Source organism: Vidua macroura, chromosome 3, assembly GCF_024509145.1.
Source record: "Vidua macroura isolate BioBank_ID:100142 chromosome 3, ASM2450914v1, whole genome shotgun sequence".
In the NCBI taxonomy this organism is placed as follows: domain Eukaryota; kingdom Metazoa; phylum Chordata; class Aves; order Passeriformes; family Viduidae; genus Vidua; species Vidua macroura.
The window spans coordinates 12544465-12556482 of record NC_071573.1 but is presented as its reverse complement, the minus strand read 5'-3'; the positions used below and the strand labels follow the sequence as shown (position 1 = coordinate 12556482).

Sequence of the window (12018 nt, the reverse complement as noted above, 5' to 3'; positions counted from 1 at the left end):
CTTACATTCTTATGAGATACAAGAGTGGTGCCCTCTCTACAAAGACAACCCTACCTACTCTCTACTATTCCCAGAAGGCTTTTCCAAGCCCAGAAGGTTGCACCCAGGGACCTTGCTACTTTTCCTCTGGTTTTCAGTGGAGAAGGTCTTTCCCTGAAGGGGCTAGAATGCAATTGCATTAAAGGCCTCTAAGGCTAGTTTATTTCAAGACCACTCCCTCAAGGGAAATTCTCTATCCCTCCTGCCCTGCTTCCAGCTGCACAGAACCCACAGCTGCTGTCAGTTTTAGGATCTTGCTTTTGCCATAGGCACCTGGGACTCTTCCTTCCCAACACTCTTAAGGCAATGCCTAGCCCACACCTTTGCTATGCTGTCCAGGGGTAGATGCCAGTTCCTTTTCCTGAGGCTGTAGGAGCCATCCCCATCCCTGCAGATGGAGAATAAGGCAGGACAACTCCTGTACCACAGTCTGGGTTTGCATTCTTGAGGGAAGTGATGGAGATACTCAGCAAGTTGTTGAGCAACCTGATCTACTTGGATCTGCTGAGAGCAGGAGGTTGGTGTTCAGAGGTCCCTTGCAACCTAAATTGTTTTATGATTTTCTGATACACTGTTTCTGAGCTTGTACTTGTTTTATTTGATAAAGGTACATAATCCATCCATGTATTAAAAAAATAATCTTTCTGATGAAGCCCCAGTCCCCTCTCCCAGGTCTCACTCCTGCCTGAGTGGTCACTTCTTGCCCCACTTCACACCCCCTTGAACCCAGCTCTGCAACCCTACAAGCCAGTAGTAGGGTTTGGGTTGTGGGGAGTTTTGCCCCACTGCTTAGCCATCTACCTCATCTGTCCATGAGGAGGCACAGAAATCCCTGGTCCTGGGACAGAGACACTTAACTGCTGCAAACCAGACCAGCAGAGGCAGGAACAGACCTCGTACAAAGGGTAAGTGACCTGACCATCTGCTGCCTCTCAGCCATGCTTTAGCAATGGTGGAGAAGGCAGTTTTGTGTCTGCTTGCTATGTTCATCCCAGGCTCACATCCACTGTGGGGAGTTTAGCCTTTGTTGTACGAGAAATGCTGCAGTGACTGATTTGAGGTTAGAGCCAGCTGCCTGCCTCAGAGTGAATGGGAGAAGAAAGGAGGACCTGGATCCTCTATTGCTCCTGAACCAGCCACAGCACAGCCTTGCCCATCTCCAGTTTTACCTATGAGGACATATGAGAAGGATCAGCTCAGGCCCAGAGGAGAGCAAATAGTGAGGCAGAAGAGCACACTGCAGAGGCAAAGGGTCTTGGTGATTTGTGGCCAGACCAGAAAGGACGGCTTAGTAAGTGAGTCAAAGAGATCCCTGGATTATCAGGAGGAAAGTTTGTAACCCCCAAGTCTGACAGCAAGAGGAGGGTGCATCAGCCAGGGCAGAAGAAGGGCATGAGACCTGCAATGATTTTTGAAGTCTCTTTGAACTGGCTTACAGAACCACAAGGCGAGGGAGCAAGGGTGTTTGCTCACTCCCTAGGGATATGGCATCTGAAATGACAGCCTCCAGAAACAGCCAGGAACTACCCCATACAGTACTGTGGCAGGGAGACCCATGCAGCTATAACTGTCCCAAAGGCCCCAGAAGAAGCATCCCAACACCAGCAGAAATTAGGAAAAAGCCCCTTCCCGTAATCACAGAGAGGAGTTACAAAGGGTCTGGCAGTATGTGGGCTTGCAAGAGGGCTGTGCCCTCCTCAGCACTACCTGTCCTGTTTCTGAGTGCTGGAGTCAGATGAAAATGGTGCCTGTGTGGCACGGGCTGCTGCAGGCAGCACACCACTGCTCCCCTGCAGGGCTGGCCCAACACAGCCCCGCCTTCAAATGCCCGTGGGTGCCAGCTGAGCCAGCCAGACAGGAGACAGCTCAGACCCAGGCAGGGCCATCACACCAGTGCTCAACACCCAGGGTTTTGTTGACGTGTTTGCTGCCCTGGGAGCCGTTTCCTGCTGCCCAGTCGGTGCCAGTGTGGCTCCGCAGGGTGCAGTTCAAGGGGTTTGCCAGCATGATGACCTGCCAGGGCCTGGTTCAGAGTCCTCGCAGCTCACAGCTCTGTGGTCTTCCTTGGCTCAATCAAGATGGTGTTGAGCATGCCCACCTGACACTCCTGGTCTTGGAGCTTTCTTGCAGCCTGAGAAGGGCTTTGGCACCAGTTCGACCTTTGACGGCCTCTCTGCCAGTTCCTCAGCATTAGCAGGACAGTGATGAGGACCAGCACTGCTGTCAGCACCCCAAACACCAGCACTGTCACCAGCTGGGCTTCACTCAGCCCTGAGTCCCTTTGGGTCACCACCTCCTTCACAGAGATTTTCAACAACCCTCCCCCTGGCTCTTTCTCACTGTGGTTGGCCACACGCCGCCCTGTGACCACAGTCCTGATGGGCTCTGGCTGTGTCACCCCTGGCATCTCACTAGTGGTGCTTTTCAAACCTCCAGCATTCTCATGGTTTGCAGGGTGGTAGGGAGGAGACCAGGTGGGCTCAGGGACGGAGATCTCACAGGTTTTGCCAGTGAAACGGTCGGGACACAAGCAGTCATAGTCATTGATGCGGTCATAGCACTTTGCCCCATTTTTGCACGGCTGGCTGGCGCAGTCATTGATGTTGATGGTGCAGAAACGCCCTTCAAAGCCCACCTGGCACTGGCAGGAGAAGCGGTTGACGCCATCGTGGCAGGTGGCCCCATTGGCACAGGGGCGCATCAGGCAGTCGTCCACATCGTGCTCGCAGAGAGCCCCCACAAAGCCAGCGAGACACCGGCAGGTGAAGTTACTGGCAAAGCCATTTTCATCTTGACATTGCCCACCATTCTTGCATGGAGACCTGTGTGGAGAGAGCAAGGATAGGTCATGGCCCTGGAAACCAAGCAGCTTCCCCCACCCCAGGGGTGTACCTGAGGTAAACACGCAGAGCTGCTTGCATGGTCAACGTGTCCAGCTCTCTCTGTGGGGGCAGCTATCTCTGGGAGAAGACTGGATGGGAGCTCCTGTTTCCTTGAGTGAGAGGCCATGGGACCTCCTCAAAGGCTGTGGCTGTGCTCAGGCCCACCACCCACCAGGGAAGGTCTTCAGCCAAATGATCTGAAGAGGAAACATGCCCTCCTGATGCTCCCCAAAGGCATCATGGATATCAGCTCATCACGCCTACAGCATTTTGGCTGCTTGGGAGATAGGATGTCCCAGGCATGATGAACAGATTCCCTCCTACAGCAGGGACAGGAATCTGTTCAGATTGCAACAAAGCCCTTACCCTGGTGGGACCATGCACTGCATGCTGCTAAACCAAAGCCAAAGTTGATCTTGGCTTAACTCCATTACTGTATGGAAATTCACAGGTAACAAGCCAAGCTGGGCCTCCACTTGGAAGTGTGTGACCCAAAGTTAATGCTGTCTGTAATCTCACTGCAGTGTCTCACCCTGCCTTCTCACATGGCCCTGTCTTCATCTCACAGTCCTTCCCATGGAAACCTTCTGGACACAAGCAGGAATACTCCCCATCTCGATCGTAGATGCACTGTGCCCCGTTCTGGCAGGGGGACTGGTGTTCACAGATGTGTATGTCTGAGGGGAAAAAGATAGTGTGAATTAGGGAGAAAAGAGGGTTGATGTGGCCAACTCAGTGCAAACACAATCCACCAAACCCCCTGGGGATGGAGAAATGGCAAGAGCTTCTCTCTTCTCCCCTCCAATAGGCACCTGCAGCAACACAAGTGCAGTGCCTGCGTGGTTGTGAAGATGCAGTGCATGCCAACTGTCTGACCAGTGGAGACCCCCTGGTACAGACAAGTCCCAAGGGCTGGAGAAGGGGAGTCCCCCAGCCACCTGCTGAAGGCAGGAAGCCTTGGGGAAAGCAGGGGATGCTGCTTGGAGTCCTGATGCAGCATGGGAAATGCAATGAGTTCATCTGCTCCATTTCCTGAGGCTGGCCAGCATCACACCAGCTCTTGCCATACAGCCAGGGAACAAGTGTCAGCAGTCTGACCTCTCTTGCAGGAACAGAATAGTTCCAGCTGTGGCTGCCAGGCAACATCCCCTCTCCCAGGCAGCCAAAACACCATCACCCAGGTGGCTTCTGGCTACACTGGCTGACATATCCATGAGGGTGTGCTGGGCTTCTGCTCTCAGCACCAGAGGCAGGGATGCCGAGCCCACAACTCACCTTTGTCACAGAACTTGCCAGCCCAGCCGGAGTGACAGATGCACTGCCAAGGCTGGTGGCACGTCCCGTGAAGACAGCCCGGCATACGCACGCACTCCTCGCAGTACTCCCCCTCCCAGCCTGGATCACACCTGCAGGAGGACAGGGCATAGCAGCATAATGAAATCAAATCAAATCAAATAATCAAATCAAATCCAAGCAGGGGCTGCAGAAAAGCTGGCTACGTGCTGTGCAGGGCCCCTACAGATACAGCAGTGCTCAGATACCCTCCCAAAGGCCCCATGACCTCCTAGCTCCCTCCTCCAGAGGTAAGTACTGGCATCTCATCTGTCCGAGGAAGCAAGCAGACAGAGGAGAAGCAGACACCCCCTGCAGCCAGGGAGGGTGAGTGGCCAGCAGCAAAGCTCAGCAACTTCATTTTCACTGCCCACATCCTTCTGATCTCCCCCAACCAGCCACTCTGTATACACCACTGCATTAGCTCAGCAATTCCTGTGCCTCCCACAGCAGGCAGCCACTCTAACAGGCAGAGAGAAGCCCATCCCTAACCCTGAGCTTCCTGAGGGAAAGGGCCAAGAGGCTGCTGAGGTCCGAGTGTTTCACTGCTCCTCTCTGCATTATAAAGTGTGTCATTTTTTGGCTGGAGTGCACTGTAAGCCAGCTGTGAAACCTTGCTTGCTATGGCTGGTGCACAGAAGAGACTTATCAGCCAGCTCACACGGGCAGTGCAACGGGAGAACCTGCAGCACACAACGAGCCTTCTGGCTCCAGGAGAGCAGGGCAGTGGCAATGCCTAAGCAAAGCCAAGCTGCATTGCTCCAGTGGCAGGCATCCCTCAGACCTGCCAGCTCCAAGGCAGAAAGCAAGTGATAACAAGATGAGAGCTCAGAGGAGGTGGCACCAAGCCACAACAAAAGATATTCTCAAACCAGCACAAAATGAAACCCAACAAAAACAACACAGTTTCTAGAGTAAGGAAGGGGGTTCATTTTCATGGCTGGGGCTCATTTAAGCACAATGTGTGGTGACTGCAGTTTTTTGGGGCTGGCCCACAGGTGCACTTTCAAACCTGAGCTGGCTGTTGTTGCTGTATGTTATTCCAAAGAGATGAGGAGTGAAGAAAATGGTCAAATATATATATATATATACATATATATAATATATATATAATATATGTACACACACACATATATTAATTAGAGGCTTTTCAATGGGACTGGAGGTGATACCATGTGCCTATTATAGTCTGGGGAAATACATTCATACCTGGACAGCCCTGAGCAGAGGGATGTTTACACCCCTACCCCCCAGTACCTGCAAGGAGCAGGTGCTACCAATTCTTCCACTTCTCCAAAAGGGAGCTGGCCAACCTAAAAATTGCCAGGAAGGGGGCCAGGTAAGCAGCCAAGTTTCCCTGAGTTTGAGGTGATTTTGAGGTACTGCCAAGCCACAAGATTCAGCAAATGCTCTGGAGGCCTGAAATCAGCAGCAGCAACTCACGTGCGGAAAGATCTGTAGTGGGACACCTGCCACATGGTGACATGTGGCCTTTCTCACTGGGACTTTGCAGCACCCTGCTCCCCCAACCAGCCACAGCTGCTGAAAGGGCTCAGGGAGGAGCTCTATGCAGCTGCAAACGGGGGCCCAGCCAAACCAGAGCTGGACACTCCCTGATGCAGCAGCCAGCAAGGAGAACAAGTGGCCCAGGTGTGGTGTGACACCAGGGGCTGTTCTGTGAAAGGGGACTGACCATGCCCTGGCGAGGAGAACAGGGTGGCATTGGGCAGTCTGTCCCCTTACAGCCACAGGTGTCCCAGCCAGCCCAAAGCCAGCCTTTGCCTCCCAGTGCTGCCTTTTAGAGTGGGAGCTCCCGATGGCCCTACAGTAGGACAACAGGCAGTGGGTCTGTGGCAGCCCAGAGCAGTTATATGGGTGCTTCCCAGGCTGAAGTGCAGGATCAGGCTCTGAGCTTTGAACCTGTGGGACCTGAGCACCAGCTGGAGCTGGGATGCCAAATATCACTTCTGTTGCTGTAGCTCACAGCTTGCTGGTAAACCCTTTTTGAAAACATCCAGAGATCCCCACCACAGCTCAGGCTTCTGAGAGGGGACCCCAAAGCCCTCAGTTATACACATGACTGGAAGCCCTTCTCTTCCATGCCTCAGGGAGAGCACCTCCACCTCAATCAGCGAGGAGGCCAAGCAAGCTGGCCAGCCCTCATGCCTGCCCTGCTGCCTGATGACTTCCCCCCCATCATATCTGAGCCTAAAGGCTGCTTCCCATCACCCAGGCACAGCCAGGCTGTCCTAAGCTTCCCTCTAGACAAAAAGGGCTCAGCAGAATAACACTGGTCAGTGTGTGAAGGTGGGCACCCTGGAAGCACTGGAGCAAAGGCTAGAGGGGACCAGCAAGAGGCTCAGGCATCAAAATCTCTCACTCCAGAGGGTGTCAGGTAAGAAGAGAGCCAAGTGATCGCTTCCAGGTGTGGGTGAGTGGAGGAGGAGGTGCTTCAGCTCTGGGCAGGGGTGTAGGCACCAGGGACACAATGTCAAGGGAGGGAGAGCAGTTACAGTAAGGAGCAGTAGAGAGCCAAAGACAAGCCATACCTGCACTTTCCATCCTGGTCACAGCAGCCATGGGCGAGATTGCAGCGCTCACTGCAGTCATCCCCTACAAGACAAGAGACATGTGGACTTGGATTAAGCAGAGAACTATAGATGATTCCAGATCTGCCCATGACCCTGGGTGTTTCCTTAAGTGCTCAGCCTACCTGTCCCCAGAACTGTAAGGTGGGGGACCTTCCTTTCACTCACTGGATGCCACACAAGAAATTAAGATTTCACAGTCCACTGTCTTTATTGAGAAATGGGGCTCTGATTCAAAATTACCCAGTCTCTGGTCATCTTCCCCACCTTTTCTCTGCTGCCTCCCTTAGATTTTGGGCCCTTCTGGGCAAGAGCTGGGGTTGCCTGTGCATTAAGACAACTTGTACAATAGGGACTCACCCACCTGGGACCTCGGTCCCACAGTCTTGCAGCAAGTATGATGAGAAAGCTCAGGGCCAAGTACTGCAAGAGGCACAAAGGGACCAAGGATGGAAATGGAAAGAATGGTTCTTCTTTACCTCCCAGGATGTCACCATCTCCAAGGACAGCTATTGGCACAGAGTGGTCTGACAGGAGCTCCTGCCCTCTTCTAGGACCAAGTTGCCAGAACTCCCCTTCCAGCACAGGGAAGCAGGACTTGGCATCACACAGGGCCAGGTATCCAGTTCTGTTTATTTATTTAAAAGCCATAGAAGCTGTAACTGAGCCACGGCCTCGCTGTGCCACTTCTCATCCTCTCCTTTGTGCCAGGTGTTCCCTTTCATCTCTACCTTCCCTTCTTCCCCATCACTTGCTTGCATCTTAGCTCCACAGGGGAGCTGGTTCACTCCGGCTCCATAAGCAGCAGAACTAGAGCAGAAGTCAAGAAGCAGGGGGGTTTCTCCAGAAGTCTTGTGCAAGTCTTGCGCAGGCCAGGCTCAGGAGGTGAGTGTCCTTACCTGAGTGCCTCCATCCTGGACCAAAACAGATTAAAGCCCCCATGCCTAGAGATGTGCTCAGGCTTTCCCAAGCAGTATTTTCTGCTGCTGGGAAAATGAGCAGGGGAAGAAATCCCCTGTGCATGCAATTTTGCTGCAGTGAGGCAGCAGGTCCCACTGCACAGGGTAAGAGCCTCCTAAAACAAGTCACTATGGAGCTGGAGCAGCATCCTGGGACTGCTCAGCCCCAAGCCTGGATATTGCCACCTTTCCTATTTGTAACCATCTCTCCTGGCACATGGCTTTGGGAATTCATTGCTTATCCAGAGCAGGGATAGAGCAAACTAATCTTTGGGAGAGGATTTTGTCTCACTGGATCCAGGGTTAGCTGTTCATTTTAGGGACCTTCTTTCCCCTGAGCAAGCTGGAAATTTGGGAACCCATTCACGCTAACTGAGAAAGACAGAGCAGCAGGGATATCTCTGTCAGTCTGCTCAGGCATTGCCACCGCTGTGGGCAAGAGTTTCTAAGGTGCCTCTAGTGTCACACCCCAGGTGATTAATGACTGGGCAGCATTTTCTGCTTTTCCAAGTCAGACCATCTCGATTTTGCATGGAAAACTGAGGAGACTTCAGCAATGCCAAGGACAGGTTTAGAAAGATGGATATGAAAGAGAAGGACCCATGTGTACAGAGACTCACCTTGCACAAGCTGGTGATGGGCCAAGAGGATCCAAATCAAGGACATGAGCTGGAGACAGAAGCTCCTGAGCATGGTCAGTGTGGCCCCACCGAGATGAGCACCTACAGAGAGAAAAAGAGCAAGCTCAGCAAAATCCCTTGGCTGACAGCACAGCTCCTCTCTACTGCCTGGGAGTTTGAGTTGAAACATCCAGTTTTACATAGCCTTGTCACTGCACTCCCCTCTGTTCCATCCAGACATCTTCCTCTAAGTCAGTGTTGGGGCACTAAGAATTAAAAAGCTTTTGAAAATGTGTGCACAGCAGAACCTAGTGTTCACACTCAATCCTGAATGTGTAATAGCTCAGGCTGTTACAGCACATATTGGAGCATCTGCCCCTGGTAGCTGCTGTCAGGAGAAATACCCACCCAGCTGTGGGGACCTTCATCTTCCCTCCCTAGATTTGGGACGCTTCCGCTTTGTGTTAAATAAGGTCCACATGTGCACATTTGAATGAATAGATGGGCTGAGTGCTCTTCACAGTGCCCAGGCAGCTTTTCAAGCCCTGCAGGAGAGCAGGGAGTCCAGTAGATCTAGCAGAGGAGCAGACAGAAAACAGCAGCCCTTTTTCATTGTCCAAGCAAGAGTGTAGCGGCAGGCACTAAAGCTGGGCTGCAGCCCCAGGCAGGAAATGTGAACACACACCTCTCACTAGGTGTGGTCCGGTCCTTTTCCTCAGCTGTCCTGCAGAGAGCCCCGCCAGCCCAAGGTTCCTGCACCCATCTATTTTCCGACCACCTCCTGCCCTCTTGAAGTAGCATTAAATACTTTCCAAAAATGCTTCATTCCCTCCCAGCCTTCTGGGGTTGTTAAGGGCAGGAAATTCAAGGGTGATATCATAAATATATTACTGTAATGAGGTGGGAGGGGTTAAACAGTTCTGTTAAGAGAACGGTGAAGGTATGGAGCAGACTCTATCCAGCTGCGTGGGTGTGATGAACAGGGGCCATTCCACTTTCAGCTTGACTCCAGCTCTGGAAGGTTATGTTTGGTCCATAGTTGTGTGAGACACTTCTAAGATGGGGACATAAGCCCTCCCACACACATGTACACATGCATTGCAGGAAGAGGTTTTGGGATCCCTGCTAAGAGCTTCACCTGCCTGGACTGGACGTAATAGCCCATAAAAGCATTGATGTTGCTTGAAGCATCTCTCCAGCAAACAAACCACCACCAACGAAGGATGCAGCATTTTCAGAGGGACTACAGGATGTTACTGCCACTGCCCCAGCCAAATCCCACCATGGATTGCTGCATCCTCCCTCTCCACAGACACTTTGACAAAATGCTTGCAGGACCTTCCTTTGCCTCATGACCCTAAACATTGGGCAGTGGCAAACAGCTGCTGCATTTCAGGGGGGGGGTGAAGCAATTGCTATGAAACTTATAAAATAATTTAGGGCTGAAGAGTGAGTATCATATTCCTTCAGGGCTGTGAGAAGCATAAGCTCCAATCATATGCCATTGCAAAGGCTGTTTTTTCCCTGTTGCAAAGGCTGATTTTCCCCGACAGCTCCCCACTCGAGGCATAGCCTCTCAGGCCTCCTGACCTAGTCACCCCATGGGTGCTGCTCCCAGCAGAACCCCCGGGGTCGACCCGGACCCCGGCACCCTGGGAGGGATGCAGCTCCCACCTGGACAGGCCTGGCTTTGGGTCACAACGACACGGGCGAGGGAGCTCCCTCCGTCCCACTTGTCCACCTCTGCCTGGCCAGGCTGGGGGCTACCAGACCTCCGGGTGCTGTGAGGACAACCCCCGAGTCTATCTACCTCCCTTTTGAGGGTATCAGGGACCTCGGTGCGTTTGGGGACTACCAGGGACATCCCCAGGACGTGGGCTATCAGGCAGTGCTCCAAGTCCGAAGGCTATCGGGACCCCTCCGGACTGGGGTCCGGGGGCAAGGGTGGGAACCTTGGGGGGATGCCGCGCCGCTGCGGCTCGCCGCGCCTGTCCCCCCGCCCCCATCCCCCCGCGGCTTTGGGACCACCCCAAGCCCCAGTGCCCCCCGGAGGGGCACGGCCACGGGGGTGCTCGCCTTCCCCCCAACCCCACCCCACCCCAGGGCTGTCCCCGGAGGGGACCCTCCGCGGAGCCCCGCCGGTGCCCCTGCGGCCGGGGCGGCGGCGGGGAAAAGGGAGTCGGCGGGGCTGGGGGGCTGCGGGTCCCCGGCCCCTGCTCACCTCGGCGACACGGCGGCTCGTGGGGCTATCGCGGGGCGCGGCGGCGGGGGGCGGCCATGCCCGGTGCGGCGGCGGCGGGGCTGGGGAGGCGCGGGGCTGCGGAGGGAGCTGCCGCCGCGTGTGCCGCGCCGCTCCGCCCGCCGCCGCCGCCGCCGCCGCCGTGCAGCCCCGGCCGCCTGCCAGCGGCTGCGTGTGCCTGCACATCCCCGCTCCCTCCCCGGGACATCCCGCCTCCCGCCGCCCCAAACCGCAGGCAGCCCCCGACCCGGCCCGCCCTGCCCGCTCACCCCTGCCCGCTCACCCCTGCCCTGCTCCCGCCGCCGGGGGCGGGGGGGGACCCCGGCACGGCCCCGCCCGACCCCACCGCCCCGGGGGAGCTGCGGCTGCGAGGGCTCACCGGCCCCGGCTCCCAGCACCGATCGCAGAGCGTGGAGAGGTTTCCCGGGCTGGCGATCCCCGCAGGGGCGCGGCCTTGCTGGGGGTACCCCCGCCCGGGGCTCCGAGGGGCTGCGGCGCTCGCCACCCTCGCCTGGGCAGGGACGCGGTCCCGCGGGACACTGAGCCTCTCAGCCCGGCACCCCTCTCAGAAATAGGTGCGTGATGATCCGAGCCTTCGTTTTGTGCAGATTATCTGAAATAATACTAATAAGCAAAAACACCTCCTGCAGCCCCTCCCTGATGTCCCGGGGTCCACTAAAACATCTCCAATGGCAAACTGTAGGATTAAGAAGCCCCATCGTTAAAATAAAGGTTCAACTTGTAGTAATCACCCCACAAAAAAAGAAGCCATCCAGAGAAGCTGTGGTCCCCAGCATTTTTCTCACTGCCATTCACAAGATGTGGACATCAGCACTTCAGGGGACAATAAGGAACAATTAAGGCAACTGTGGGAGAGGATCTGGGCTGTCACATCTTCAGAAGAAAGAGCTGCCCACTCTCCTTCTCACCTTGCATGGCCTTTCTGCTGCTTGACAAGATCATATCCATCGCCTTCAAAGGTCCTAGCAATCCTTAATTAGATTACAAGTTCACATCAGTCAGCTTTTTTCTACCCCTGTATCCCACAAGGTTTGCTCATTTTCACCAGGAAGGAAGAACCATGTCCTACAGGCACTTAATGGATGTTTTCACGCTCCATCTCATCTCATTAGATAAAGCTCAACCCATCCCTGCTCTCACCTTCTCTAGTCCCCCCAGCCCTCTGCAGTTCCTGACAGCCCTGTCAGCACCCTGTGGCAACCATGGGTAGCTCTGCAGGCCTCAGGACCCAGTAAGAGCCCAGGCAGCAACCCCATCAAAGCCAAGGTCTCTGCCAGCTCTGAGTAGGGACCCCTACTTGCCCATCCTTACCATGCCTAGACAACACAACATGATTGA

The 12018-nt window shown here is 54.6% G+C and overlaps 1 protein-coding gene across 1 annotated transcript; it reads right to left on the bottom strand.

The window, feature by feature from the left end:
* Window positions 1-561: 561 nt before the first annotated feature.
* DLK2 (delta like non-canonical Notch ligand 2) lies at window positions 562-10726 on the bottom strand. The gene is made up of 6 exons (XM_053973449.1): window positions 10642-10726; window positions 8421-8522; window positions 6803-6866; window positions 4197-4327; window positions 3454-3598; window positions 562-2861 (listed from the first exon to the last, which is right to left on the bottom strand). Exons 2-6 carry the CDS (start codon window positions 8491-8493, stop codon window positions 2084-2086), a joined length of 1191 nt encoding a protein of 396 aa, XP_053829424.1. The 5' UTR covers window positions 8494-8522; window positions 10642-10726; the 3' UTR covers window positions 562-2083.
* Window positions 10727-12018: the final 1292 nt, after the last annotated feature.

Bases quoted from the DNA above. Each gene is read 5' to 3' on its own strand.
- DLK2 (XM_053973449.1), bottom strand. From the start codon at position 8,493: ATGCTCAGGAGCTTCTGTCTCCAGCTCATGTCCTTGATTTGGATCCTC. The intron at 6,867-8,420 runs GTGAGTCTCTGT...CTTGTCTTGTAG, and splicing joins CCATCACCAGCTTGTGCAAG to GGGATGACTGCAGTGAGCGC. The intron at 3,599-4,196 runs GTGAGTTGTGGG...TTTTCCCCTCAG, and splicing joins TGGCAAGTTCTGTGACAAAG to ACATACACATCTGTGAACAC.